The sequence below is a fragment of the Phoca vitulina genome, unplaced genomic scaffold (genome assembly GCF_004348235.1).
Source record: "Phoca vitulina isolate PV1807 unplaced genomic scaffold, GSC_HSeal_1.0 scaffold38, whole genome shotgun sequence".
Classification (NCBI taxonomy): Eukaryota; Metazoa; Chordata; class Mammalia; order Carnivora; family Phocidae; genus Phoca; species Phoca vitulina.
The window spans coordinates 18902594-18929450 of NW_022589741.1; the positions used below are offsets into that span (position 1 = coordinate 18902594).

Sequence of the window (26857 nt, forward strand, 5' to 3'; positions counted from 1 at the left end):
ACTTTTCCCTTTCGTGCCTTGGCACTTCAGGAAGATGGACATTGAGAGACAGCTTTGCCTTATTTCCTTGTTAGCCTGGACTGGTCGGGGAATCTGGCCCCCTCCCCTCATTAGGTCTTTCTTGGAGTTATCCCCTCACCACGTGATGGGAAACTTACTTGGTGTCAGGCGGGAGGGAGGACTGGCGACTCTTGTGTTCCTTTGATTTGGGGAGGGAAGGAGGAGAAGGAAGGCTACATCACACATTTGTATTGTTTAATTCTAGACTATTAAATGCATTTTTTGTTCTCCGGGAAAATACCCACTGATGGTGAGTTCAGGAGCTGATGCAGGCTGGGGAGGGAGGTAGAAGCCATCGTATGCATATCAGATACACATAGTAGAGCAAAACCAGAGCAAGCCGCGTTTAGAGACACTTTATTGACAGGAACAGGGTATTTCCTGAAAAACACTACATACTGGCATTAAGTTGTGGAGCTCGTGGGTGATCAGGAACAACATTTCTAGAGTTCAGAAAAAGATTGGCTATGGAAAATCAAGAAAAGGCAGTATGAAGGTGATGATGTGGCAAAGAGATGCATCAGTTACAAGACCGCAAGAGTTTGCTAATTGTGTTTGATGGTGTTTCCCAAATCTACAAGCACTCGGGCTTCTGCAGACCCCCTCCCCATCACACAAACTGCCATCAGATGTAGCTCTTGCCGGATGGTGATTCAGGGGGAAAAAGGGGTAGTACCAGCTTTGAGGCTTAGCTGGCCTAGGATAGGGGTGGAGTCTGATCTACCACAACTCAGACTTGCTTCATGTGCTTATCTACTGGGTCCTACAATAAACTCAAGTAAGATAGCTCGACATGAGTTATCTACCACGGTGGACTTTAAGAGATTAGGAAGAGCTTGGCTGATGGTATTTTTCAGACCTAAGGCCACGGGGCACGCGGAGGCTCCAGATTGGTGCTTGAGACAGAGTGCGTGCGGAAACGCAGAATGGATGGATGATCGGAGGGTGAACACACCGGTACCACTCAGATACACTCACAGGAACTAGGTGAATTCACTGGGTTGGGGAATCTTCCATGTACAAAAGGAGGGGAGAGGAAGGCTTTTCTGTTTGTTGTATTTTTCCATTTCTATGTTAACTGGGGAAAGGGGAACCAAGATCTGAAATGTGTCTGGCTCTTGCATCTTCCTGCAGAGATGCCAATTACACAGCCTCTGTCCTCTGATGTCAGGTAGGTTCACAGATCCTGGGCTGGGTGTACTTTCCTTTTTGATCTAGTAGTTTTGTCGGGAGCTACCACTGTCTCTTAACCATTCTCTGCTGCACACGTTTCTCCAGCATGTTCCTGCTTTGAAAAATTCCTTTCCTACTAACCTGTCTAGTTGGGCATCGAAAGAGAAAGCAGAAACTCAGAGAATCAGAAATCTGGATGTGTGGATGTTGGGGGATGGAGGAAGTAAAGGATAATGCTTTTAAACAGATTGAAAGTAAAGGTTGGGGTAGGGACAGGCCCCGACTGTCAGAGTATTAACATGCAGGAGTTGGGGCTGTGCTCTAAGACTGAACTGACAGTAAAGGTCAGTAGGGCAGGGTGTCTACAGTGCCAACCGAGTTGAGCAATCAAGTTCTTGGCTGTTACAGCAGTAGGAAAACAAAAGTCAGACCCAGCCTGGCCTGGCCTTCAGTGAATTGTGTTATTGAGGGATCAGTCATGGGAAATACCCAGCACCAAGACAACAGATGGGGTTCCTAAAGTAGTAATAGCCCTTGAGAACATTTCTAAGCCCTTTCATAAGAACAACATGCCAGATGAAATTTCCAGAGCAATGCACATTTGGTCAGGCTCCCCTAGGAATATGGGGAGAAACAGAATGGGGAGGATTTGAAGCAGGTTGGGGATCACAGTACCCTTAGTTTTGTAGTCCCAATCAAGTCTCCCAGGAAGGAGTTGAATTGCCATTCAGGAGAAAGAGCGATGTGCGAACGAACTAGAAAGGGAAAACCAAAATGAGATAGAGTCTCAAAGCACATCGCAAGCACCTGCTAAGAAGCAAAGTGGCAGAGGAGCTGCTGAGTGGGGTCAAGGGCGAGAAATGTCCAACACCTCGGGACATGCAAGAGAGGCGAAGATGAGATGGACGTTCCACAATGAGAGGAAAGGAAGCAGCTGTGGTCTGAGTGGAAAGGGAACAGGGCCAGGAGTCCGAAGAAGACCTGACCCCAGCTCTCCACTTACCAGCTGTACAAATGTAGGATGTGGCAAAGCTGCTTAGCCTCAGACAGCCTCAGTGTGCTCATCTGTTACACGGGTATCAGTAATACCCACCTCACAGGGCTACTTGTGGAGAAGAACTAAGGTAGCAGAAACGAAAGCACTATGTAAGCCAGATTGCTCTAATGACAGGGTTAAGGATGAGAAGGGTGGAGAAGTTAGAAAAAAAGATTCCTTAAAAGATAAAGAAGGAAAAACAATGATAGGTGCATTGAACTCATTAATAAAAAACACTCAGGAAATACCTGGGTTGGGCTTTTTAAAAAGAGAAAAGGCAGCCATCATGCATACTACTTGATTACGAGTTAGATGCATTGTCTACTGGAAGCAAGAGGAGGGTGGGCTCATAGTAAGTAGCTTACTTCTGCTGTAAGCTTGGCCATCCACCAGCCATGGGACTGGGAAGACCTCACAGAAATCTGTGCCTATCTATCTTCCTAATTACAAAGGACGAAAACTGATTTATATTCTGTCCCCTATTTCAGAGGAATTGTGTGGGAAATAACCGATGAAAAAGGCCTTGAGTTTACTGAAAGTATTTTCTTCAGTAAAATTGGGCTCTTGAAGATGCGAACAAGGATTTGTTTCAAGTAGATCCCCCAAGGATGGAAGAGTTGGAAAAAAAAAAAACGAGTTTGTTGGGTGAGGCCCAGAGCCAGTGGAGCGTGCTCTTTCTCTCATAAATTCCCCCAGATCTGAGGGACCTCTCACTGCCTGAGCCCTGCCACCAACATGCTTTCATAGCCCATAAAGCAGCCTTCCCCTTCCTCCTCACTAGGTGCTGAAGGACATCACACTTGGACCAGTCACTCAATTGAAATGAAATGAGATACTGACTAAAATTTTTTCAGTGTTCCTCTGCTCTCTCAAAATCCATAAAAAACCCAACAGCAAGACATCATGGATTCCCGGGTGAAATATTTGGAAGCCACCTAGCCCTGCCCGTCACTTCACTCATTCACGGTCATCCATCTGAGACTACAAAGCACATTTCTTAGTTTAAATATTCTTCCCAGATGCAACCTCCTTCTGGAGGAGTTTTCATCTTCACTGAGGAAATTCTTCCAGTCTACCCCGTGTCCTACTCCAGGCCTTTCAGCCAGTTTTGTTACCTGACTCTATCAGAGTTAACTTCAGCCAGGCAGTCCACCCCCTGTGCTTGTGAACAAGGCATGGCCATGGCCAAGCTCAGTTTCAAGGTCTTTTTAAAAACAAAATTACCCCATCTCCAAAAGTCTCAACTGGGCAGCACCTAAGGCTTACTATGTTCCAGTTTAGTCTCTGAAGTCTCTTACTCAATTGAGCCCAGTCTGAGTCCCAGTTGCCTCCTGTAAAATGAGGAATAATACTGATCTACAGGAATTTTGAGAGGAGAAATTTAGGAATTTCTGTTCCAGTGCCCATAGGGAAATAATGCTTCCCAGCTATCTCAGGTGGGCGCTCCCCTTGGAGGGCACACACTCTTTACCCTAATAGGGTTATGAACATGTTGTACGACTTTTAAGAGCCACTTCTGTCTTTGGCTTCTTGAAGGACTGAGCCCAACTTAGGCCTTCGAGACCTATCCGGATCGAGCCCTAGAGTACCAAGTTCCGGGAATATTTTGGTCCATGCTTCGTAAGCTTTCTATCACTGAAGAATCTAGAAAGGCATGCTTTGCTCTGATGCTCTAGTCAAGTGGGCCAGGAACTTGAAAAAATTGACCTCGAGGAATCCCACTTCATGACACTCTTGCTTTAACCCGAATTAGCCATTCCCGCTTCCTTCCATGAAGACATCCATTCACTTGCAGCAATGAATGCAGCCAGTTCCAGCCAGTTAGGGACAGAGCGATGTGCCATCTCCCGCATTTGTACAGAGTCATTTGGAACCCAGGGAAGAAGTCCAGTTGGCATGGGAGCTCCTCGCTTGAAAGCTAGGACAGGGTGAGGTTGAGTCCGTGTAGAAATGTTGGCTCCTCAGTTCTGGCAACATCTTAGGGTGTGCAGAGGTCTGATGGAGTTAGGAAGTCAGAGGTGAAAGTTCAGACGTGAGCGGCTGTATCATGAATGAGTAGAAGGATGGATGCACGAGGGAAGTGATGTGGACCCTGGGGCATCCTCCTGATGCTGTTGACATCACTGAACCTGGAATATCCAGTCCCTCAGTGTCCAGACCACCTACCAATGATAAAACAACTCACTGAGAATTTCCAGCCTGGCCCAGTCCAGCCCAGCCAAAGACTCTGACCAAATCCACAATCCTTGCAAAGGAGGGAGTGGGGGTATTACTTTTTGTCACGGTGGGAAAGAAGTTCAAGTTGCTCCAACACTCAGGCCAAAGCAATTTACGTTCTGAAGGGCTTGACGTAAAGCTCTGTGACCTGGGCATCATCAACTTAAGGTAGTACCCTGAGGGTGGGGACTCTGGGTAGGGTAGAAATCTAAGGGGTCAAATTTAAAGTCACTTGGGTGTGGATGGATACAGTCACTTGTACAAGCTGCCGTCCTGATGCACCTTCCCCGGTCCTTCCCTGCACATCACCTCGGGCACACCCTTCTATTCCTCCACTGGTACCGCCGAGCTCTCTTTGTTCTCGGACGGGATGGCAAGGTAGTCAGACCTGGAGGAGGGCAGACGGGAGAAGAGACTCAGTCCTTTTGTACCCAGGGGTGGGAACCCAAGAAAAGGGAAGGAGCAGGGGCACAGGAACAAGGATGTCTGCAGAACAGCTCTGCATTTCCTTCTGCCTGTGTTTCCCAAGAGAAAACTAGAATGGCCCTTTCAGCAGGGACTAGAATACTAGGCGTTGTCTATATTTTTTTCCCTTCCACTAGCAATGCATGAATCTTCCCATTTAACCACATGGGTCTCAGGACTTCCTATTGTTAGGCTAAAATGTTGGCCACACTGCTGGGTGTGAAATTATATATATATATATACCTTTTTTTAAAGATTTTTTTATTTATTTTTATTTATTTATTTGATACAGAGAGAGAGACAGCTAGAGAGGGAACACAAGCAGGGGGAGTGGGAGAGGGAGAGGCAGGCTCCTGGCTGAGCAGGGAGCCCAATGCGGGGCTCGATCCAGGACCCCGGGATCATGACCCGAGCCGAAGGCAGACGCTTAACGACTGAGCCACCCAGGCACCCCTGAAATTATATTTTATAGTGGCTTTAATATCCATTTCCCTGATTACTGCTGACATTGTACATCTTTTCATAAGTTTTTAGGTGATTTGGGTTTCTGCTTCTGTAATTTGACCGTTCATTTGCTTTGCCAGTTTTCCTTCTGAGATACCTGTCTTTTTCTCATGGATTTTTCTTTTCTTTTCTTTTCTTTAGGTTTTATTTATTTATTTTAGGGGGAGGGGCAGAGGGAGAGAGAGAGAATGAATCCTGAAGCAATCTCACCATTGAGCATGGAACTCAACACGGTGCTCAATCCCAGGACCCTAAGACCATGACCTGAGCCAAAATAAAGAGTCAGTCACTTAACTGACTGAGCCACTCAGGCACCCCTGGATTTTTCTTTGATGGTTTCATGTCCTGAAAATATCTTCTCCTGGTCTGTTGTCTCTAAACTTTGCTTATGGATGATTCTTGCAATGTACAATTGATTTTCATATATAGTGTCATGAAAATTATCCTTCCTTCCTCTCTGTGCCTTTTGTATTTTAAGAAATCCTCTCTATCCTAAGGTAATGAAGATAGGGCCTTCTCTTTTCCCTTGATAGGATTTTCAAGTTGTACATTTTACCTCGTTTTTAAATCCACTTACAATTTATTTCTCTTTAGTGTGAGAGATGGGGAATCTTTTTTTCTTGATCTATTTGGAGAGGGGCTCTCGGTTTTGCTCTCTTTGTGCTGTATGTCCTGTCAGGACAAACTCTTTAATAGCTCTATAAGAAATCTTCATATCAGATAGAAGAAGTCCTACCAGCTATCTTTGCTAAATATTGTTCTTTCTTTGAAATAGGCAAACCATGGCTCATGAGCTAAGTATGATCGGAAGGGTTGCCAACCAAGAAACAAAACCAAAGAATAATACACAACAGAGACCCTGTGGAGAAAATAGTCACTATCTGGCCATCGCTTGGTTTGGACTAGTTTTGGCCCTTTGGTCTTCCATGTGACTTTTAAGATCTGCTAATTGAGTTCCTTGAACAATCCAATTGGGATTTTGATGGAAATGTCATTGAATTTACAGATTAATTTCAGAGAGAATTGCCATGTTTCCATCAGTGAGGTTTTATTCTCTCATTTGTTTAGGTCTTAAGTCTTTCAGTAAAGTATTGTAATTTTCTCCTTAAAGGTCTCACACACCTCTATCAAATGTATTCCCAGGTACTGGAGAGTGTTTGTTGCTACTGTAATGGAAATTTTTTCAAATGTTTTAACTATTTCAATGTTTTTCTAAATGTTTGTGGCTGGACTATAGGTGATTTTTATACTTTTATGTTTTGATTTGTATCTACAATCTTGTGGAATGTTCTCACTAGCTCTAATGGTTTGTTCATAGATTACGTTGGATTTTCTACGTAGGTGGTGGAGGAAGTCATGGGCAGGACGTGGCTGTCGGGTAACCCATGAGCTGGACTCCAGCAGTCAAGACCCCCCCCCCTCCACAGCTTTCCTTGGAGTGTGCACTCTACCTGCCTTCCCCATTCCCAGAAGCTGCCCCAGGGACACCGTCTTAAGACAGTGATGTGGTATTGAGACTATCTGGACAATACACCTCTCTGAACCTAGTTAAGGCCTTTACACAGACCTTTAAGATTCTGGCAGGCTTGTCCTGTGGCTGCCCAAGAAAAGCCTTGTAAGTAATTTCCCTGGTTTATTCAATTGGCCACCTACCCATCTGGAGTGGCCCGCCTCTTCCTTCCATCTCTCCCTGCCCTCTGATCACACCGGGGAAGCTCCAGAGGAGGTTGCCAACAAACAATAGATCATTATATTGGGTGTGAATCACGATACTTCGGTGTCTTCCCTTACAATTTTTACTTTTGTTTTTCTTTGTGTTTACTTAGGACACTGCCTGGGATCTGCTAGTTAATATTGAAAAGAAGCTGGGAGACATGTTTCTAATATTATAGGCAGTTCCAACCCAGCTGGTATTTGCTGGAGGTAATCTGAGTAGCTGCCCTTTATCAGTTTAGAGACGACTGGTGTTCTGGTTTAGTATTTATCCTGCTCAGAACACGTGGTGCTTCCTGGATCTGAGGAGTCTTTTCTTAGCCGCTGTATCTCTCAATATTGTTTCTCCTCCATTTTGTCTGTTCTATCCTAATGGGTATTCTCATTTTCTTTCTTCATGTTTCATTGTGATATTCCATCTTTTTAGATCTCTGTGCTTCATTCTGTATAATTTCCTTAGGTTTATGGCCTGCTTGTCTGTATCTCATCTTCTGGTGAACCCCTCCATCAAGTTTTACATTTTATTGACTATATTTTTCATTTCCAGATTTCTTAAATTCCTATTTAAAATCTGCCTGTTTGTGGGGTGTGTGGGTGGCTCAGTCAGTTAAGCATCTGCCTTTGGCTCAGGTCATGATCCCAGGTTGCTGGGATCGAGTCCCGCATCCGGCTCTCTGCTCAGCGGGGAGCCTGCTTCTTCCTCTCCCGCTCCCCCCTGCTTGTGCTCTCTCTGTCTCTCTCTCTCTCGCTCTGTCAAATAAATAAATAAAATCTTTAAAAAATAAAATAAACTCTGCCTGCTTGTTTTTCTTAGCAACTGATTCTATTCTTATGCTTTTGGTTCCTCCTTTCATTGCTTTAACTCTTTCAAATGAACTTATTTTCAAAATTCTACCAGGTCCTTCTTGTGTCTGAAGTTCCTGGGATTTAATCCTACCATTTGGTCCTTCTCTTGCTTGTGCTACTTTTTAGCTTTGGATCAGACTGTGAAATCAGATTCAGCAGTGCCTTACGTGGGGAATCCTGGTAAGCCTCAGTGGAGAGAGGGTCCCTTCAGAATGGTTTTCCATTTGCTTCTACATAGTTATCACTGTCTGGAGACTAATTTTTTAATTGAATTTCTCAGCTCAGACTAGGTTCCTGGATCATGTAGGTAGTATAAATTTAAATCCCAAACATTGTGACTACAGGCTTGTGATTACTAATTCTCAAGAATCTTTTATGTTTCTATTTGGGAGTCAGGTCAAGATAGGTAAGTTTCCTTGGGTTTTTCCCTAGGCTGGCGGACTGATTTTCTGCTCTGTCCTTGGCATGTGTTGTAGCCTTTGGAGGATCCTGGCTCTGCTGGAGGCCTCAGTTCCAACCCTGTTTTTTTGTGCAGGCCCAGTTGTAGGCACTTTCTGTCTAAGCAATAAAATCTGAGCACCTAGGTTTCACCAGGAATGACAATCTCCCCCAGCATATCATTACTTTCTCTCCTTATATCAGTTGTAATTTTTACTTTCCTGAGATCATAGGTATCATGCAAAATACTTTATCAAACATTTTTAAGTGATGTTATCTGCCTACAGTTTTTAGGATATCACCTCAGCAATGTTGCTAGCCTTGTAAATCTATGACAGTTCTGTCCTTTCTTCTCCCCGAATAACAGGCCAGAGCGGCCTCTGAGACTCTCAGACCCCATCATTTCTCAGATGTGCTCACGCCCGAGTGACTAGGGCCTTGGTGAACATGGCCAAGGTAAGGTCTGGACATTGGAGAATGAGAGCCCCTATTTTGGGTATTCAATTGCTGCCGAGCTCCAGGGCAAAGAACGTGTGGCTTGAAGCTCCTTAGCTAAGAAAAGGCAGTGCCCAGACAGCCTGATGAGCCAACAAATGGCTGAGTGTGACAGAAAGAACATGAACGTTTGGAATCGAGAGGCCTAAATCCCAGCCGCTCCTCTCATTTTCTGTGTGGCTTCAGCAAGCCACTTAACCTCTAGAAGCCTGCTTCAGCGTCTGTAAGATGGTCATAATAAAGCTAATTTCATAGGATTGTGATGGTAGCTTATGGGCTTTATTTTACATCAGACGTTAAGAGTACCCATTAAGAGTCAGCAGGCCCAAATCAAAACCTTGCTTTGCCTCTTATAATGGTCTTGGGCAAACTCTCCCGGGCTGTTTCCTCATCTGGAAAATGGGTATATCAGTGCTGCCTACCTGGAAGTTTGGAGGGAGGGGAGCGGAGGCCTGTGTTGATTACTTAGCACCTCATCTGTGAGAGCAAGCCCTCTGAAGGTGGCCGCTAGCATTATTTTGGCGTCTTAGAACTTACGCATTTTCTTGGGCTGCCTCTTCAGCCTTTGAGACCTTCCTGTAGCAATATATCATCTCAATGAGCAGCCACAGGGTGAGGAAGACCAGGAGGATGTACATCATGATCTCTGAGACCACAGAGGTGAAGTCCTCTCCAGCTGCAAGGGGGAGAGTGAGGCTCAGAATATGCATGCCCAGCAAAGCCAGATCTGTCCCTGGCTCCGAGAGATAGGAGCCCTATTCTCAAGTGGGGCTTAAATAAGCCCTGGGGCTAAGGAGCTCGAGAAGATGTCGGAGAGATTTAATATCCTCTGACGCTCCTCTCTGTCCACTTTCTCACCGACTTTCTTCTGGAGTGGGGGCTGCGGAGGAAGAAATAACAGACCAGTGGAAGGAATCCTGGAACTGAGTGAGATGTAAGAGCTGGGTCCCAATTTTATGTGAAGAGCCATTTCCCTTATTTGAGACTCATCTCCCTACAATGTAAGGTAAGGGTAACAGTTCCCACCATTACATTACCTAGTGTGTTCCAGAACGTCTTGTGAGATGTGAAGGTCTACACAGATGTGGGGAACGTGTCTAGTTCAACCACCCGGGTCCTCTGACCTTAGCGTGGCAGAGGGAGAGAGTGTGGGAAACGTGTCCGGGGCCAGAGCAGTCAGCCGGCCCGGTGAGCTGGGGCGTGTTCTCTACAAGTCTGGATTTGGAAACAAGGTCCTTCCCAGTCCGTCTTCCTTCCACGTCATCCCAAACCCAAACAGAAAGGAGAATTGGAGCATTCCATGTATTAACCGGGCTTTCTGAAACACAAATCTGATCCTGCCATTTTCATGCGTAGAACCCTCCGTGTTCCCAGCTGCCCTCAGGAGAAAGACCAAACTCTGTTAGCGCGACATGTAAGACCATTCACAGTCCAGCCCTTTTCTCCTCATTGCCATTCGACGCACCAGCAAAACTTCACTTCCCATATACACTGTGGTCTTTTGGGATCTGTGGACATCTATTCATCCCCTTTCCTCTTCCTCGATGGTACTGCACTCCCCTCTGCTACCTCCTGGTTTTCAGTCCCCTGACCATTCTCCCCAATGCCACTGAAGGGCCCCTGTCTGTGAAACCTTCCTCAGCCTCTCATGCAGAGCTCTCCATGTCCTCCTCTGTGCACTTTTCCTCATCCGTCCATCGTGACACCTCTCAGGGTGTACTGTCATGTGTTTCTCTCTCTTCTCTACTGATGGTGTGCTTATTAAGGACATATTTTACTTATTTCTGAATTATCAGCCTGTCATCTCATCCCAGAATATTTGAAGTACTCAGTAAGTATTTGTTGAATGAATGAATATAAATAAATACTGATCTTTGTTTCATGGCCAATCAAAATAACAATTAAAACATGATATATGGCAAATGTCCTGATAGATCTTCCTTTCTAGTGGGAAGGAAGGCTGTAGCCACATGTCCCGTTGCTAACTCCTACCAGTAAACTAGATTCATGGTCCTTGGTTATCCAGAGGCCCCAGTCATCCATAAGGCCTTGCTCATTAGCTCACTGAAAGCACAGAATAGCCATAGCCATGACCCTCAGCTCAGAAAAGCAGTCCAAAGTCTCCACGATCGTCCAGGTTTCCTGGATGCTGGACCTCCCGGAGCTGGAGGTCAGATGCCGCTTGAGGCACGGAAGAACACCATACACATCAAATGTCTTTTCGTGGGCTCGACACTACCTGATTTATGATGTATTCTTCTTAAAGCGTGCACTTTTTAAATGTAATAGCCCAGAAGTAGTAACACAGGAAAGTATCTGTGCTCACTACTTTTAGTCACTTCTAGGTGAAGAGACCTCAGATTTTTGTTTTAGAGCCAGGAGGGCAGAGCTTAAGGTAGGATAATTTCAGCTTGAACAAAGAGAACCAGAGAGATTCTGGGAGACCATAGGAATGGAGGAGATGTGGTGGGGTGTGTCATGGTGGAGTGTGTAGCGCTGAGTCTTATGGGAGCAGTGAGTATCTGGGGGGAGGTATTCTCAGAGGCTGCCAAGGGGTCACAGAGGAAGAGAAAGAGAGGAAGGAGAAGGGAAAGGGAAGGGGAAAGGAAGGGGAGGAAAGGGAAAGGAAGGGGGAAGGGAAGAGGGAAGAGAAAAAAGTTCTGAAAAGGAGAAGAAAGAGAGAGTAGCGGGGAATGGGATGGTGGTAGAAGGAAAAGATGCGGTGGACATAGAGCTAGCCCGGTGGGCAAAAGATCTGGCTTGTAGTCCTGCGTCGGGTGCCAATTTGCTTCAGGTCTCTAGGCAAGACCCTCACTGATCTCCCTGCCACACAGTGAGGGGCACCAGAGCCGCACCCTCCAATCAATCACCAAGGGAGTCATTTCTACTGACATACACCAGACCTCACTCCAGCCTACCGAACTCACACCCACAAGAGTGGTACGGAGAGGTCCACAATGAAGACAAGCCCCTGGGCGATTCTGACACCCGCTCTTTGTTCAGAACACCTGGATGAAGTGAGCGCCAAGCTTCCTCCCAGTCCTAGCACCCCAAGAGGCTCTGTGGGTCTGATAACAAACTTGGTTCCCTTCTATTCTTACCCAGGCCTTGCTCTGGTGCCCAGCAGGCAGACTGGTTCAGCTTTGCCACACTTTCCACTGGCTGCGCGGGGGTCTCTGGAGGCAAAAGCCTGAGAAAGCAGTGGGTGGAGACAGGCACCTTCCGAGGGGCTGGCCTACAGCGGCCTGCAGTTCCCGGCGGTGAGCAGCAGAGGGCGCCAGCCTCTCCTCCCAGGAGGAAGAGGTGTGTAAACAGAGAGCATAATGGAACTTGGGAACAGAAAAATACCGTAGAGAGCTTCTGGTCCAACCTACTCATTGTAAACAAGAGGAGACGGGCTCAGAGGGGAAAATGGCTCATCAGGTCTAAATGTCAGTGGTCTGTGAGTGCTTCTGCACGTTCAGAACTGACCTACCTTCTGTTTTAATCATATTGTCCACATCAGGACAAAGTCGTGACCTCTCTTGCCCGGCCATTCGCTCTCAAGTTTGCTTTATGAATTCTATCACAATAACATGAGAAAAAAAATAAACTTGTGGTGTGGAAGTTGGGATTCTTGGGAATCCTAGGAAGAGCCCTATCTTGACTTTGACCTCTTCTTTCAAGCCCCACACCTATTGCCTGCTCACCATTCTGCATCTTGGGGCAGCGATAATGCTAAGAAGATGCTGGAAATAGAATGCTTGAGAAGAGGCTAAGAAAAATGGAACCATCGTTTAACCTGGATGAGAAGACACACAAGGAGGTCCATGTATCAGTCTTCTGACACTTGAGGGAGTGTTTTCAAGGGGCTGGGAGCCACAGTTCCCGGAGTCCCTTGAAAGCACAACAAGAGAACCCTGCATGAGAACACTCAAACCTCGCCGTCACGATTCTGGACTGGATTAAAAGAGAAACATTTAAATTGGGTTGATGAAAGGACTTCCCTGTCCCCCCAACAAGAAACTAGCTGTGGGAAATCTGAAGATTTTCAACTAAAGACTAGAAACTTTTTTCTCCCAGCTGAGAATGAGGTTATGAAATGAGAGATGCCAGGGATGGGGAAGGAGGTTGCTTGTGTGATTATTGTGTGTGTGGGGGTGGAGGGGGGACAGAAGACAAAAGGCTGTCAAGCTTTGGTTTAGAACAGTGGTTCTCAAAGTGTGGTCCCCAGCAGCTCGGGCATCTCCTGGCAATTGGTTAGACGTGCAAATTCCCAGGCTCTATCTACAGAATCAGAAAGTTTGCATTTTAAAAAGTCCTATAGGGGATTTTGAGGCTTGCTGAAGTTTGAGCACTGCCCGTTCAGGGATATGTATGGCTTACATACAGGAGGGTTTGATGACCTCTAGATAACCTCATGAGATTTCTCTGTGCCCATTGAGTCAGGGATTCAACACAAGCCAGAGAAGCAGGTGCAGCTGATTTGGCACCTTTAGGCTTCATGGAGGCTGTCCTCTTTCTCTAAGGATGAGAGTTAGGGGGTGAAGGAAGAGGTCATTCTGTTGTCATCTCTGAGCCTTTCCACTCTGAAGAAAGGCACCGAGAGGCAAGCTGTCAGGCAGCTTGCAGGAAGCTGGCTGCTAAAGGAAGACAAGTCAATGGTGACATTTTTAGATATCACCACTCCCAATATACGGGTTTTGCACTCCGCAAGGGTCTCATTTGTGTGGAAACCCTCTATCCTCCTTCCCCCCAAGAGCAGGGCACCCTCGAGACCCTGTGCCCCAGCCTCACCCTCCTCGGTGACTCGGAGGGGGATCAGCCGTGTAGTCTTCACAAAGGGGCGGTGTGCCTCAAAAGCAAATTCCCGGGACACGTTGCAGGTGTAGAGGCCGGAGTCATTCAGAGTGACGTTAAGCACAGTGATGGACACATCCTGCAAGTCTTTGCTCCCATTCCATTGCAGGCGTCCCTGGAAAGGGCTCTCCACCTCCTGCTGACCGTTCCGATACTCATAGATCTGCAGGTAGAGAAGCAAAAGAGAGTAGGGCCAGGAGAGAAAATTGGGTAGGAGAGCCGGGATGGGGACAGGGCAGAGCAAAGGAGCAGAACTTGCACGAACGGGGAAGAAAGGGGACAGTGTTACAAGGAGATCCCAAGTGTGGGAGTGGGACGAGGAGGCTCAGAGGAGGGCAGGGAAGAGAGAAAGGCAGGGAAAGACGAGCAAAGGTAAACAGGTATTGGGGCGTATGGACACAGTAAAAGAAGAGGCAGAAAGGGGGAGGCAGGAAGAAGGATGGCAGGAAGAAAGAGGTGCAAAGAAAGATAACAAATGAAGGTAAGTGAAGGGGACGCCTGGGTGGCTCAGTTGTTAAGCATCTGCCTTTGGCTCAGGTCATGATCCCAGGGTGCTGGGATCGAGCCCCGCATTGGGCTCCTCTGCCCGTCTCACTCCCCCTGCTCGTGCTCTCTCTCTTTCAAATAAATAAATAAAATCTTTTTAAAAATTTTTTTAAAAAGGTGAGTGAAGCATACAGGAGACCAGGAGGGGGAAATTGAGAGAAAGGAAGAATTGGAAGGAGACAGAGAGAGAGAGCAAGAGAGCGTAAGATGTGTCAAGGGCGCAGCCGGTGAGAGAACAGAGCAGAGACCGAGAAAGGCAGCATCCTGAGTCACGAAGGCATCTGAAAGCCTTGACCTCAAAACTTGACTCTCTGATCTGGTTCTCACTGAGAGGATGTGGTTAGTCGGGGTCAGGTCACGGGAAGGGGACCCAGGACGCAAAAAGTGTCACAGATGAGCAGAGCTGCCAACTGATATGCACACCTCAGGTCTTTCACTTTGGGCTGAATTATACGGTCTCAAAACTTCTTTTCTCAGACACCCCCACCTTCTTATTCTCTACAGCCGTACTGTCCATTCCAGTCTCCACTTGGCATGCGTGGCTACTTACATTAAAAATTAAATGACTAGAAATGAAATAAAATGTAAAATTCCGTTCCTCCGTTGCACTAGACACATTTCAAGGGCTCAGCGGCCACCTGTGGCCAGTGGTTACTGCATCGGACAGCCCAAGTACGCAACATTGCCATTGTCACAAAAATTTCTAGGAGACAGCAGTGCTTTTTGTATGTCCACTACAACTTTTTAAAGTTTCTTTTCTTCCTTCTGAGTCAACCTCTACTCATTTTGGGCAGACCCGGCAGCAGAATCGGTGGCGGACATACAACAAGGCCTGAGGTCAATGGGGGACTTCGCATCTGGCCCAGGCATCCGGGTTCCTGTAACCTGGGGGCTAGCCTCGGTCACAGTCAACTCCGAGTGAACCCCGAGATTTCAGGGAAGTCTATTGCTCCCAGTGCTGACACCCGATTGGAGCAAACACTCAACTCCACCCTGCTATTGTCTCCATTAAGTCTGTAGAAAAGAAACTTGCCTCCAGGAAGGTGGGATAGTGCAGTAAAAACAGCCTTGTATCCCTGGTTCGAATCTAAGCTCTCTTATTCACTTAACTTCTTTGGGCCCCAGGCGCCTCACTTATGTATGTATACCTTTTCTCTAGCAAACATATAGTGCTTCCTATATTCCAGGGCTATTCTAAACACATTAAAAATTAAAGCTAACAACTTTGAAGGTAACAATTCTCTGAGGTAGCTATGGTTTGCACCCCCATTTTAAAGATGAGGACACTGAAGCACAGAGGGGCAAAGCAAATTGTCCCAGGGCACAGAACCTATAAGTTGTGGAATCCAGACTCAAACCCAGGCAGTGAGGTTCCAGAGTCACTGAAAGTCTGAGTTAACGGTCATCCCCAAGGTGGTATTCAAAGCGTGTAACAACCAATCAGAACTGACATTAGCCACAGCACAGGGTGGGGACTTGGAGGCTCCCTGCTCGGTCAGGGTGATCCCTTAGTCTTTAGAACATGGGGAGGTCCGGCGGTTCCTAGTGGGACCGATGGTGGTGAGGTCACTTGGGAGGCTTGGCACAGCAAATATCCACTATAGAACTATTTAAATATTGGGGCGCCTGGGTGGCTCAGATGGTTGAGCGTCTGCCTTCGGCTCAGGTCATGATCCCAGGGTCCTGGGATCGAGTCCTGCATCGGGCTCCCTGCTCCTTGGGAGCCTGCTTCTCCTTCTGCTTCTCTCTCTCTCTCTCTCTGTCTCTCATGAATAAATAAATAAAATCTTTTTAAAAAATAAAAATAAAATAAAATCTTTAAAAAAAAGAACTATTTAAATATTTTACTCACGGATGCAGCTGTACTGAGTATACCAGTTGAAAAAGCAGCTTGGAGGAGGTGGCTGGGGGGATGGGGTAATTGGGTGATGGGCATTAAGGAGGGCACATGGTGTGATGAGCACCGGGTGTTAAACGCAACTGATAAATTATTGAACGTTACATCTGAAACTAACGATGTACTGTAAGTTGGCTAATTGAATTTAAATTAGAAAAAAAAGCAGCTTGGTCATCCCTATCATTCTTATTTCACTGGGATCGTGAGATTTCAATGAGCTAACCTACGCTATTCCATATAATGACGCTAAGTGTCATTTCAATGTTTCTACTAAGTCAATCCATCCACTACGATGGTGCAGAGAATTAAAAACACCTGCAAAGCACCTTATGGGGCGACTAGTGCACAGTAGGCTCTGAGCGCTATTTCTCTCTTCTCCCCTCCCCCTGCTTGTAACCAGGAACGCTTGCAGCTGGGCTGGGCTGTCAGTCATCTGCTGGAGGGCTGTCAGTGCTTTGAAAAGAAAGAGCCAGTGTTTGTCAGATTTTTGTTCCCCAGACTGTCAGGAGCCAGGCACATAACAGCAGAGGCAAGCAAAAGAAAGGCCAGAGTCAGCAGCCAGACATACAAGGAAATCTTTACCGCCCTCGGGCCTGTAGAACCACTCCACCACTGTGGTGGCCTCCACCTCCTCCCTCTTCATGCAGGAAATGCAGCGCAGCTTCATGGGGTTGCCCTGAACGGCCTCTGTCTCCGAGGGTACTTCCACACACACAGGGACGCAGACGCTGACTGCAGAGAGGCCGGTGACAGGGAAGGAACAGCAGGTGTTGGGGAGGCGGGCACCAGGAGAGCGGCATTGGGGAATGAGAGGGAGGGAGAAGAGACAGAGAAGAAAGAATCATGAGACAAGCTTGAAAATCGCATGTACATGTATGTACATCTTCACCTGTGCTCCCCAAGGATGCACGCACAGAGCAGGCAGGGATTGGGCTAGAGGGGCCATGGGTGACCCGGAGTTCACTGCAAGCCTCCCAGGATGCAGTTAGGATATGGCGCAGCCCTGAGCCCTGCCCTCAAAGACTAGAGTCTAGGTGGGAAACGGGGCACACACACCCATCCATTGACCATCCACGCACCCCTTCATTCAACCACCATTCACTGAAGCCTACTCCATGCCAGGCCTGATGCTAGGCTGAGACACAAAGATGAACAAAACTCTAACCACACCCTAAAGGCATCAAGAATCTAGCAGGGAACACATACTCCTAAGTATCATGAAATGGGCCATGATGAGTGCTATGCTGGAGACGTGCTCTCTGTTCCCAGAGGAGGGCCAATTATTCTTGGTTGGACAGGGGAGAGAGAAAGAAAAGGAAGATGAGGCTGGGGTGTAGAAAGGGAGTGAGGACCACATTGTGAAGACCTTTGTATGGCCTTCACAACATGAAAGGTCAGATATTTGCAAGCCATGGAGAGATGTAATTATATCTGAATTTTATGAAAAAAATTGTAGTTAAGGGTGCCTGGGTGGCTCAGTTGGTTAAGTGACTGCCTTCGGCTCAGGTCATGATCCTGGAGTACTGGGACCGAGTCCCGCATCGGGCTCCCTGCTCAGCAGGGAGTCTGCTTCTCCCTCTGACCCTCCCCCCTCTTGTGCTCTCTCTCTCTCACTCTCTCTCTCAAATAAATAAAATTTTTAAAAAAATTGTAGTTAATTCTGATGCCTGGTTGGGGATGGAGCAGCAGTGAGGAAGACAAGCGAACTGACCACTCGGCTGGAGTGATGCTTTTCGCATAGGAGTGGAAGAAACAAATCTGGAGAGAGGTCAGAAGGGGGGGCACCTTGTATGCCACATGGAGGTCTGGACTTACAGTCCCTGCCCTGTAGAAACTTGTAACCCATAAAAAAAGGCGAGTACATCAAACTGTACTTTCAGAATGAGTCAAAAGTGGGATGTGGCTGCCAACAAAGCAAGTGCAAATGTGGGCTGCATTAACAGATGTACAATGTGCAGAACGAGGGAGAAACAGTGCCTCCGTACTGTTCAGAACAAATCTGGACCATTATGATCAGTTCAGGGTGTCACAGTTTGCAAAAAGAAGTTGTTCAATGAGTGCATGCCCAGAGGGGAACAAGATGGAGAAGGATCTGGGGACAAAGTCTGGGGAGAAACAGATGGGAGGATGAGGGGTGCCTGGCTTGGACACAGAACTTATGTGTCTTCAAATATTTGAAGGCTGGCCTGTGGAAGAGAAAATAAATTCTGTCCAATTCCAAAAGTTACAAGAAAGTAAGTTTAGCTCATTAAAAAAAATAATAATTTTCTGGTGCTGAAGCTGTTTACAAATGCAAAAAACTATTTGGTAAGAGTTTACACTTCACTGTATACAAGATTAAAAAGTGGGATGTCCATGAAGCGTTCTTATATCAGGACTTCTAAGGCCCCTTCTGATGCTACTTTCTCATGAATTAATAATAAAAACAGAACCCCTGAAAATGAAACAATACACATTGATACATTGATATTTAAAAGCTAGTACACTATAAATGGTTAGTTTGTTTCTGTATTGGCAGGCAGTTCACTCTAACAGCAGAGGAAAGCTTTATTTAGAGCTTAAAATGAGATTGACCAACTAATTGAGTCAAAAATAAATTACATTTGACTGGCTTCAAACGCAAAAAATGTCATTATTAAACATAGAGTTTAAAAAACAAATGGCACTAGGATCTGTCACCCCATTGATTGCCAGGATTAATTTGGCTGATCTGTCTGGCTAAGCAGGTGTCCCCTTCTTCCCTCACCACCCCGTGTGCATCCCTCCCAAAACTGTACACTCAGTCAGAGGACAACCTTGTAGAGGAGGACTGTTCTTTGCTCAAGGGTATATGAGTAGCTGCGCTCACCTGCTAGAACCTCCAAACAAGCTCTCAAGGTCCATTTGTAAAGGAACATAGGGTAGTCAAGCTTCCAAGACTCCAGACATATCCAAATAAGGCACTGCATATAGCAGTCTGCCTTTCTTTAAAAACAAACAAACAGACAAACAGAGTGGCACTATGAGGAAATTTAAAACATCAACATAAAATAAAATTAATTGGTTTTAAAACTCCCAAGCAAGCTGGGACTGGTCTTATCGGGCAGTCTGCAAGAGCGTCTCCTGCTTCTGCATATGGACCATCACTTTTTGGGGAGAGGGTCCATATCTGGAGACAACTGATCAGAAACACTTTCAGAATGTGATGTGTTTTGGGGCACCTGGGTGGCTCAGTCAGTTAAGCGTCTGCCTTTGGCTCAGGTCATGATCCCAGAGACCTGGGATCAAGCCCCGCATCAGGCTCCCCACTCAGCGGGGAGCCTACTTCTCTCTTTCCTCCCCACTCGTGTTCTCTCTCACTATCTCTGTCTCTGTCTCTCTCTCTCAAATAAATAAATAAAATCTTAAAAAAAAAAAAAAAAGAATGTGCTGTGTTTGGAGTCTTGATTGTTGACCTGGTTGAAAAAAAAAGAGAGAAGAAAGTGTGGTCTGTGCAAAAGTTTGGGAATGAATAGAGGTGCAGAGAATGTGCATTGAGAACTCTGTGTAGCAGGCAGCCTTGGGGCACATTCATATTTAATGAGACATGATAAAGGTAAGTTAGTTCAATGATGATGACTTCAAAGCAGCAGAGGAAAATGTACCAAGGAACGCACAGCTACAAATACAGAGGCAGGATGAAGATGTATTTGGCAACCGAAGACCTGGGTTTATCTACTCTTTAACCCCTGAGACTCAGTTTATTCATCAACAGAATGTTGAAAGTAATATCTATCTAATGGAATCATCATGGAAATTCTATGGAATGATTTATATGAATGTGCTTTGTACACATACCGCTTGTTAAGGTATTTTACCCTTCATCTGTTTGCTCACCTATTCAACAAATATATTGTCTGCTTATTGTGTGCCAGGCACTGTTCTAGACCCTGACAACACGACAGGGAACAAAACAGAAACCATCCCTGCTCTCATGGAGTCTACACTCCAGGGGAGGGTGAGAAAAATAAGGGACATTACATTATAATAAGTGCGATGAGAAAAAGTAAAACAGAGTAGAGGGACATAGGCACACTGGCAACAGCCTCATTGAGAGGGTGACAATGAGCAGGCACTGAAGGAAAGACATGAGGGGAAGAAAGGAGATATATGAATATCTGTGTGGAAGTGTGCCAAATAGAGGAAATAGCATTGTGGGCGTCCTCGGGTGGGAGTGTCTGTCAAAGCAAAGAGCACAATAAAGCACAGAGAACAAAGTGAGAAAGAAGGACACATAAGCCAGGGCCAGATCACGGCTGGTCTTGTAGACCACAATTAGAACTTTGACTTTTGCTCAGAGTGACTTGGAGAACACTGGAGTATTCCGAGTGGAAGAATGATATGATTTATGCAAAATTACATGATCTGACTGCTATGTTGAGAATAAACTGAGGAAGTGAGGAAGGACAAGTGTGGAAGCAAAGAGAATAGTTAAGAGGCTGGTACACTGATCAGACCGAGAGATGGCTCAATGGTTTTGCTTGGATGAAGGTGGTAGTAGAGGTGTTGGGGTTTGAAAAGGAATAATTTGCTGGACCAACATCCTCGAATAGGTGACAGGTGATGTGCTTTAGTGAACAAGTAGATGAATTGGTCTTAAATAGGAGCACAGTTAGTTCATTTATAGTTAAAGGAGGGAGGACAGAATATATGCAGTCAGGAGGATCACAAGGGATAGCATGGCAGTCCCTCTTTTTTCTGAGTTGCTCCTGAGATGACAATAATCCAAGATATCATCAGAGAACGAGTGTTACTGATTCCCTTCTCATAGAATTCTGCTCATGAGGTCCTGGATAGTACATTGCAAAATGGCCGCAAAATTCTCTCATCTCTCTTTGCTTGCCCTTTGCAATATGACTTGCTGCTCCTTCCATCAAGAGGTGACATCTGTTTCTCCGCCCCATGGAGACGGCCTCTCTGTCTATGAAATCCTCTAGGTATCCAAGAAAGGTTGTACATATGGTAGGTATTCAATCCACATTGCTGACTGTAAATAATAAACTGCTAGAATAATCTTGGCCAAAATCACTTCACTTTTGGTCTCTTCTTCAATTTCCATAGTAATAATGAGGAAACTTGGGGCACCTGGGTGGCTCAGTCCATTAAGTGTCTGCGTTCCGCTCAGGTCATGATCTCAGGGTCCTGGGATCGAGCCCTGTGTCGGGCTCTCTGCTCAGCAGGGAGACTGCTTCTCCCTCTCCCTCTGCTGCTCCCCTGCTTGTGCTCTCTCTCTCTCTCTCAAATAAATAAATAAAATTTTAAAAAAATAATGAAGGGGCGCCTGGGTGGCTCAGTTGGTTAAGCAACTGCCTTCAGCTCAGGTCATGATCCTGGTGTCCCGGGATCGAGTCCCACATCGGGCTCCCTGCTCAGCGGGAGGTCTGCTTCTCCCTCTGACCCTCTTCCCTCTCGTGCTCTCTCTCTCTCATTCTCTCTCTCAAATAAAATCTTTAAAAAAAAATTAAAAAAAAAATAAGAATCTTCTGAGAAGGTAGAATATGATATTATTACTAATGATTATATTTAATTAAGTAATAGTATCAATCTATTATGAGGTGGAGAGCAATGTGTTTTGAACCAACTCCTCTAATCTTTTCTTCTTTGGGCATTACTATATTGCCCCTCCTGAGCTTGCTCTAGAATGCTTTCCTTTGTGCTAAGATAATAAAGGCTTTTTTTTTTTTTTAACAGTTGCCAAACTGTTTTTTTGTTTGTTTGTTTTTGTTTTGTTTTTAAGATTTTATTTATTTACTTGACAGAGACATAGTGAGAGAAGGAACACAAGCAGAAGGAGTGGGAGAGGGAGAAGCAGGCTTCCCGCAGACCAGGGAGCCCAATGCAGGCCTTGATCCCAGGACCCTGGGACCATGACCTGAGCCGAAGGTAGATGTTTAATGACTGAGACACCCAGGCACCCCAATAAAGGCTTTGATTAGAATGTAAATACTTGGGGCGCCTGGGTGGCTCAGTCGGCTGCCTTCGGCTCAGGTCATGATCCTGGGGTCCTGGGATCGAGCCCCATGTCCAGCTCCCTGCTCAGCGGAGAGCCTGCTTCTCCCTCTCCCTCTGCCTGCCACTCTGCCTACTTGTGCTCTCTCTCTCTCTATCTGTCGAATAAATAAATAAAATCTTAAAAAAAAATAGAATGTAAATACTTTCCAAAAGAGGGTAATAAATGAAGTTATCTGTAGATATTAACACCCTGAAATGATTTGTCTATCAGATTAGCCAGTCACTTAGCAGAGCCTTGAAAGAATGGGATGCAGCAAGATGGGCTGCTGGGAGAAGAGAGGAAAACATTCCCCAACACGGCAGACATCTGGGAGAGTAGACCTGGGACTAGAGGCTAAGGAGGCCCTTAGGAAAGGCAATGGCTTGGAGGAGGAGAGGATGGGTGGTGGCTCAGAAAAGGGATGAGAGGACAGATACCTATCTGGCAATCCTGCATAGTAGCACATGTGTCCATAAGAAGTGCTAGAACAAGTACTAGAAGACTGAAATCAGAAGACAAGAGTTCTCTAGCAAGTCCTTCCCTCTCCTTGAGCTCATTCTCTCACCTCTAAATTAGAAATAATACTATTTTCCCCTGACTACCCCCAAGGATTGATACAGTGACCAAAAAGAAGTACTGGATTGAAAAATGCTTTGTAAACTATAAAACACCAGGGAAGTGTAGAATTTTTTTTAAATTATTAGTATATACGTTATTAAAGGAAATAAGGGAAGGTTTTTCAATAGATGCAGATAATAATATAACAGAAAAGATTCTTTCCATTCATATTTGCATCATGTGCAAAATCAGCTTGGGAAGGGAGAATGTATCTAGTCGAAGTGGTTTCCAATACTAGAATTACATTCAAATAAAATGAAATTGCATTTGTGAAACGAGGCCCTTTCTTTTACATCTGATGGCCAAGTTTCCTGAACCATCCCTCTTTCCTTCTGCAGCTTTTAAGTTTCGTGAACCAATGTTCTGGTTATAAAGAAGCTGAGAATTAGCAAGGATGGGTGCGATGTACACACTTCTTCCAAAGGTTTTATTTTGGGGTGGGGTGGGGAGTGAGAGTGAGGAGAGGGGTGGACACTGCCAAGTTTAGCAATATTCTGTAAATACTTCCTTACTATTCAGTCTTAAACATTATCTGCCCCAACTTCCAAACTTCACATATGAGGAACCAGATACTCTAAGGTTGTTACATAGCAAGCTAATGGCAGAGCTAAGACTCCAAGCCAGGCTTTGTAAGTCCTAAGAGGTGCTTGGAATAAGGCATGCTCACCTCCTCCACTAGAATTCAGGCAGGGATGCTAAAAATTTAAATTAAGGTTTGGGAAGAAAGGCTCTGTAGAGCCCTTTAGAAGGCTCTCTGCAACTTCATCTCCCATTGCTTTACTCACACTCTTTCTTATACAGCCAGACCAACCGCTCCTAAGCCTCATGTCCCTAGCCTTAGCCTCCCCGGAGGAAATCCCAGCCTTAAGTCTTCAAGGCAAGCGAGATCATTGGCAACCTATTATGTCTGCTTCATCTTCAGGTCTAGCCTACTCTACTGGGGATGGATGGCAGTGGGTCTGCCTTTGGGACTGGCATTATTCTTCCTCCTTGTCCTTCCCGGACTGTCTCATCAGGCATTTTGTTCAACAGGAAGCTTGGCTTTGCTTTTGGTCACATGCAAAATCCAGATAATGCTGGCAGCCAGTAAGTCCTGGAGGCTTAATAAAGTGATACTAAGGCAAAGAGGCAATTCCCATCAGCATATTTGCCACTGCACAGGCAGAAATGAGTTTCATGCCAAGCATGGGAGAATAATCCCACAGGCCTACTTTCAATAAAGCAGGTGGGCACAATCACTTCTAATTATCCTGGTTATTGATTTTTAGCATAAAGAAAGGTAAAAGCATGGAAAAAGTGGGAATGTAGAAGATCATGTGAAGCAATATATCAACTGAAGAGCACCTATATTTGGCCTGAGGATCTAATCAGAATCACCAAGACAGAGATGCCCAGAACTACAGAACCACCACACACACACACACACACACATCTTCACCAATCCATTCAAATGCCCATTCTAACATGCTCAGACATACGCTAACACACACATTCAAACACTGAGACATATACATCCACAGAGTAAACCATTCTCTCAATCACATATTCAGACATTATCACGTAGACTCATTAACTCTCTCTACACACAAGCAGGCACCCCACTCCGACACTTCTCTGCTTAGCCTTACTGTTGCAAGTGAAGGTCTTCCTTACTTAGAGGGAGAAGGTCACCTTATTTCCTCACAGCAAACAAGAACCTATTCATTTTTGAAAGCAAAAAAACATTGCTCCCCAAACACCAAAGCACATTAGCTTCATATGTTCATGAAAAAGAATAAAGATGCAATGCCCAGGTGCCTATTTATCAAAGACATAGCTGCAAATGGCTGAAGCCTATTTTCCTTATTAGACTTAAACAAATGGACCAACAGCTAAAGTGTTTTCATTTTCAAAATGCGTGCATCCAGCTTTTGAAAAAAGACATGGGAATTAATCTGAAGACCAACTGATTCCTCATTGAAAAATGAAATGTAAATGCAACCGAGATTTTTCATAATGAATGTGGCTGCATTCCCTTTCAGCAAAGGAAAAGGGAAAAAAATACTCTGGAATTAACAGGAAACAGGAAGAGGGGTGGAAAAACCACCAAGGGTAGCTCAGGAATAAGGCAGCAGGAGTGAGGAGGTGTTTTTCCAATCTCAAAATCCCAGCTCTCATGGAACCCCTATGGATCTCCATGTCTGGCAGACAAGCATAGAGGGAAGCCAACCAGGGCTCCTTCCTGTCACAAACATGAATTAAGTGTTATTATTGTTGGCATTATTACTGTTATCTGCATCTCGCACGGCAGGGTGCTGGTACTTACCCCAGAAGATGAGCACGAGGGAAGCCAGGGGAAACAATCTGTTGAAGGCAGGCATCTTTTTTCCGGCGGGTGGCTTCCGGGGCTAAACAGAGAGATTCCCTCGGTCAACAACTCGCCCTCTCAGATACTTTCGAGGAAACCCTTTGGGACGAACTGCCCCAAGGGGGCGACTTTCTGACTGAAATAAGGGTCAAGCGCCAGCGACTGGGGAGGCTTTCCGGGCTTTTCGAGCCGGGCGGGGGTTTCAGCTCCAAGCTACCCTGGCGCACCGCCCCAATTCGAGGGAGCCGATCCGCAGCTTCGCGCGCTCTCCCCGGAGCCCGTTGCTGGGATCCGGCTCAGCACCACGGACAGTACCTTCCCCGCCCACCCCGGAACTTCACAAATTCCAGTCGCTCAGCTGCTTCTCCTGTTTGCGCCTCGGTGACAGCTCAGCTCCGAAGAGAGCAGCACGGCTGGCTCTAGGCGGCTGGGCTATCGAAGGGGTCCATGTTGATCCACCTCTCACCTCCCCTGGGAATAGCTATGCTCAGACCAGGATCCACCAAGACCCAGGAGCTTCGGCTTCATCCGCCTGCACCGGCTTCTCCAAGCTGGGCGTGCCCCCCACACCCGAAGCCACCCGGGCCACCCGTCTGAGCTCCAAAATTCGTTCCACCTCGGTACTGTCCACACCCGCCCTCTGATCCCCGGGAAGGTCCGGAGGGGCGGGGAAGGAGGCGGAAGCTCCTGTCGCGCTGCCGATCTCAGGGGGAGGGGACAGGGAGGGTGGGCCCCTTCCCCGGAGCTTGCCCCGAGATAATGCCGGGGCCCCGACCCTGGGTGGCGGGTGACCAACTGCCCTTCTGCAGGTCCCCCTTGACCGCGTATGTTCAGTCAGCCTTGACATGCGCAGGCGGCTGTCCACCCCCACCGCTACCACGGACCCACCCCTCGTGCACACACTCCCCACCCCCAAACAGGCGTGCCCCTCCCAGGGCAGAACACGGCGGCCGAGCGAGGGGCGGAGCTTGGAGCGGCGCAAACACCTCCAGACCTCGCGGTTTCTCTGCTAGCTGGCTGTCTCCAGGTCTCCCTTTCACGTCGCCGAAACTCTCCCCAGCCCGGGAACACCTCCTCGCACCAATTCACACCCTCCAGGCAACCCCACTCCTGCTCCCGCACAGGCATGCTTGCCTCCAGCTCCGGGAAGGGGAGGGCCGAATCTCTTTCAGGCAATGATGTCATCTGTAATGTACACTGTACATGAGAAGCTCCGGGCTTCTCTCCCCCGACCCCATCCCCTTCTGTTCTCCCAATCTATTCTGTCTGGCCTGATTAATTAGTTCCGGGCACACTGAACACAGCAAGAAAATCCCTGCTTGGGAGAAGTGAGGTAGGGATGAGGTGCACCTGTTCCCGTGTTCACCTCCTCATCCAGTGAGGTGACCCAAAGGTTAGCGCAAGAGTGGTGCCGTGGGTGGGAGCAGCTCCCTCTTGCTCTAATCGCTTTTTTTCTTTTCCTTTTTTTTTAGTTTAAAAGCAGATTGTGGTTTGGCTTCCTCCAACTATTAGCCACTCCCTAGTCCTAGCAGCTGTTTCAGCGCCCCTGCCCCATCGCTGGAAGGGAAACCTGAAACTTTAAATTCAAACTCTGATTTGTTATAAATTCAAACTGACATAACAGATTAGGAATGCCTGGAACTGAAATGAAAG

At 46.5% G+C, this 26857-nt stretch overlaps 1 protein-coding gene across 5 annotated transcripts; it reads right to left on the bottom strand.

The window, feature by feature from the left end:
* Positions 1-400: 400 nt before the first annotated feature.
* On the bottom strand, positions 401-26350 carry SCN3B (sodium voltage-gated channel beta subunit 3). Of its 5 annotated transcripts, none has more exons than XM_032427885.1 (6): positions 26199-26350; positions 25163-25244; positions 16798-16961; positions 13724-13949; positions 9485-9623; positions 401-4874 (listed from the first exon to the last, which is right to left on the bottom strand). In XM_032427885.1, exons 2-6 carry the CDS (start codon positions 25215-25217, stop codon positions 4811-4813), a joined length of 648 nt encoding a protein of 215 aa, XP_032283776.1. In that variant the 5' UTR covers positions 25218-25244; positions 26199-26350; the 3' UTR covers positions 401-4810. The 5 variants fall into 5 exon arrangements, with proteins under 5 accessions (XP_032283776.1, XP_032283777.1, XP_032283773.1 ...); XM_032427886.1 differs by having other exon boundaries at positions 26115-26350; XM_032427882.1 differs by lacking the exon at positions 26199-26350 and adding an exon at positions 26004-26077.
* Positions 26351-26857: the final 507 nt, after the last annotated feature.

Bases quoted from the DNA above. Each gene is read 5' to 3' on its own strand.
- SCN3B (XM_032427882.1), bottom strand. From the start codon at position 26,051: ATGTCAAGGCTGACTGAACATACGCGGTCAAGGGGGACCTGCAGAAGG. The intron at 13,950-16,797 runs GTATGTCTGGCT...CTCTACCTGCAG, and splicing joins AGGGCGGTAAAGATTTCCTT to ATCTATGAGTATCGGAACGG. The intron at 9,624-13,723 runs GTGAGGCTGGGG...TCCCCCTTGCAG, and splicing joins CCTCCGAGTCACCGAGGAGG to CTGGAGAGGACTTCACCTCT.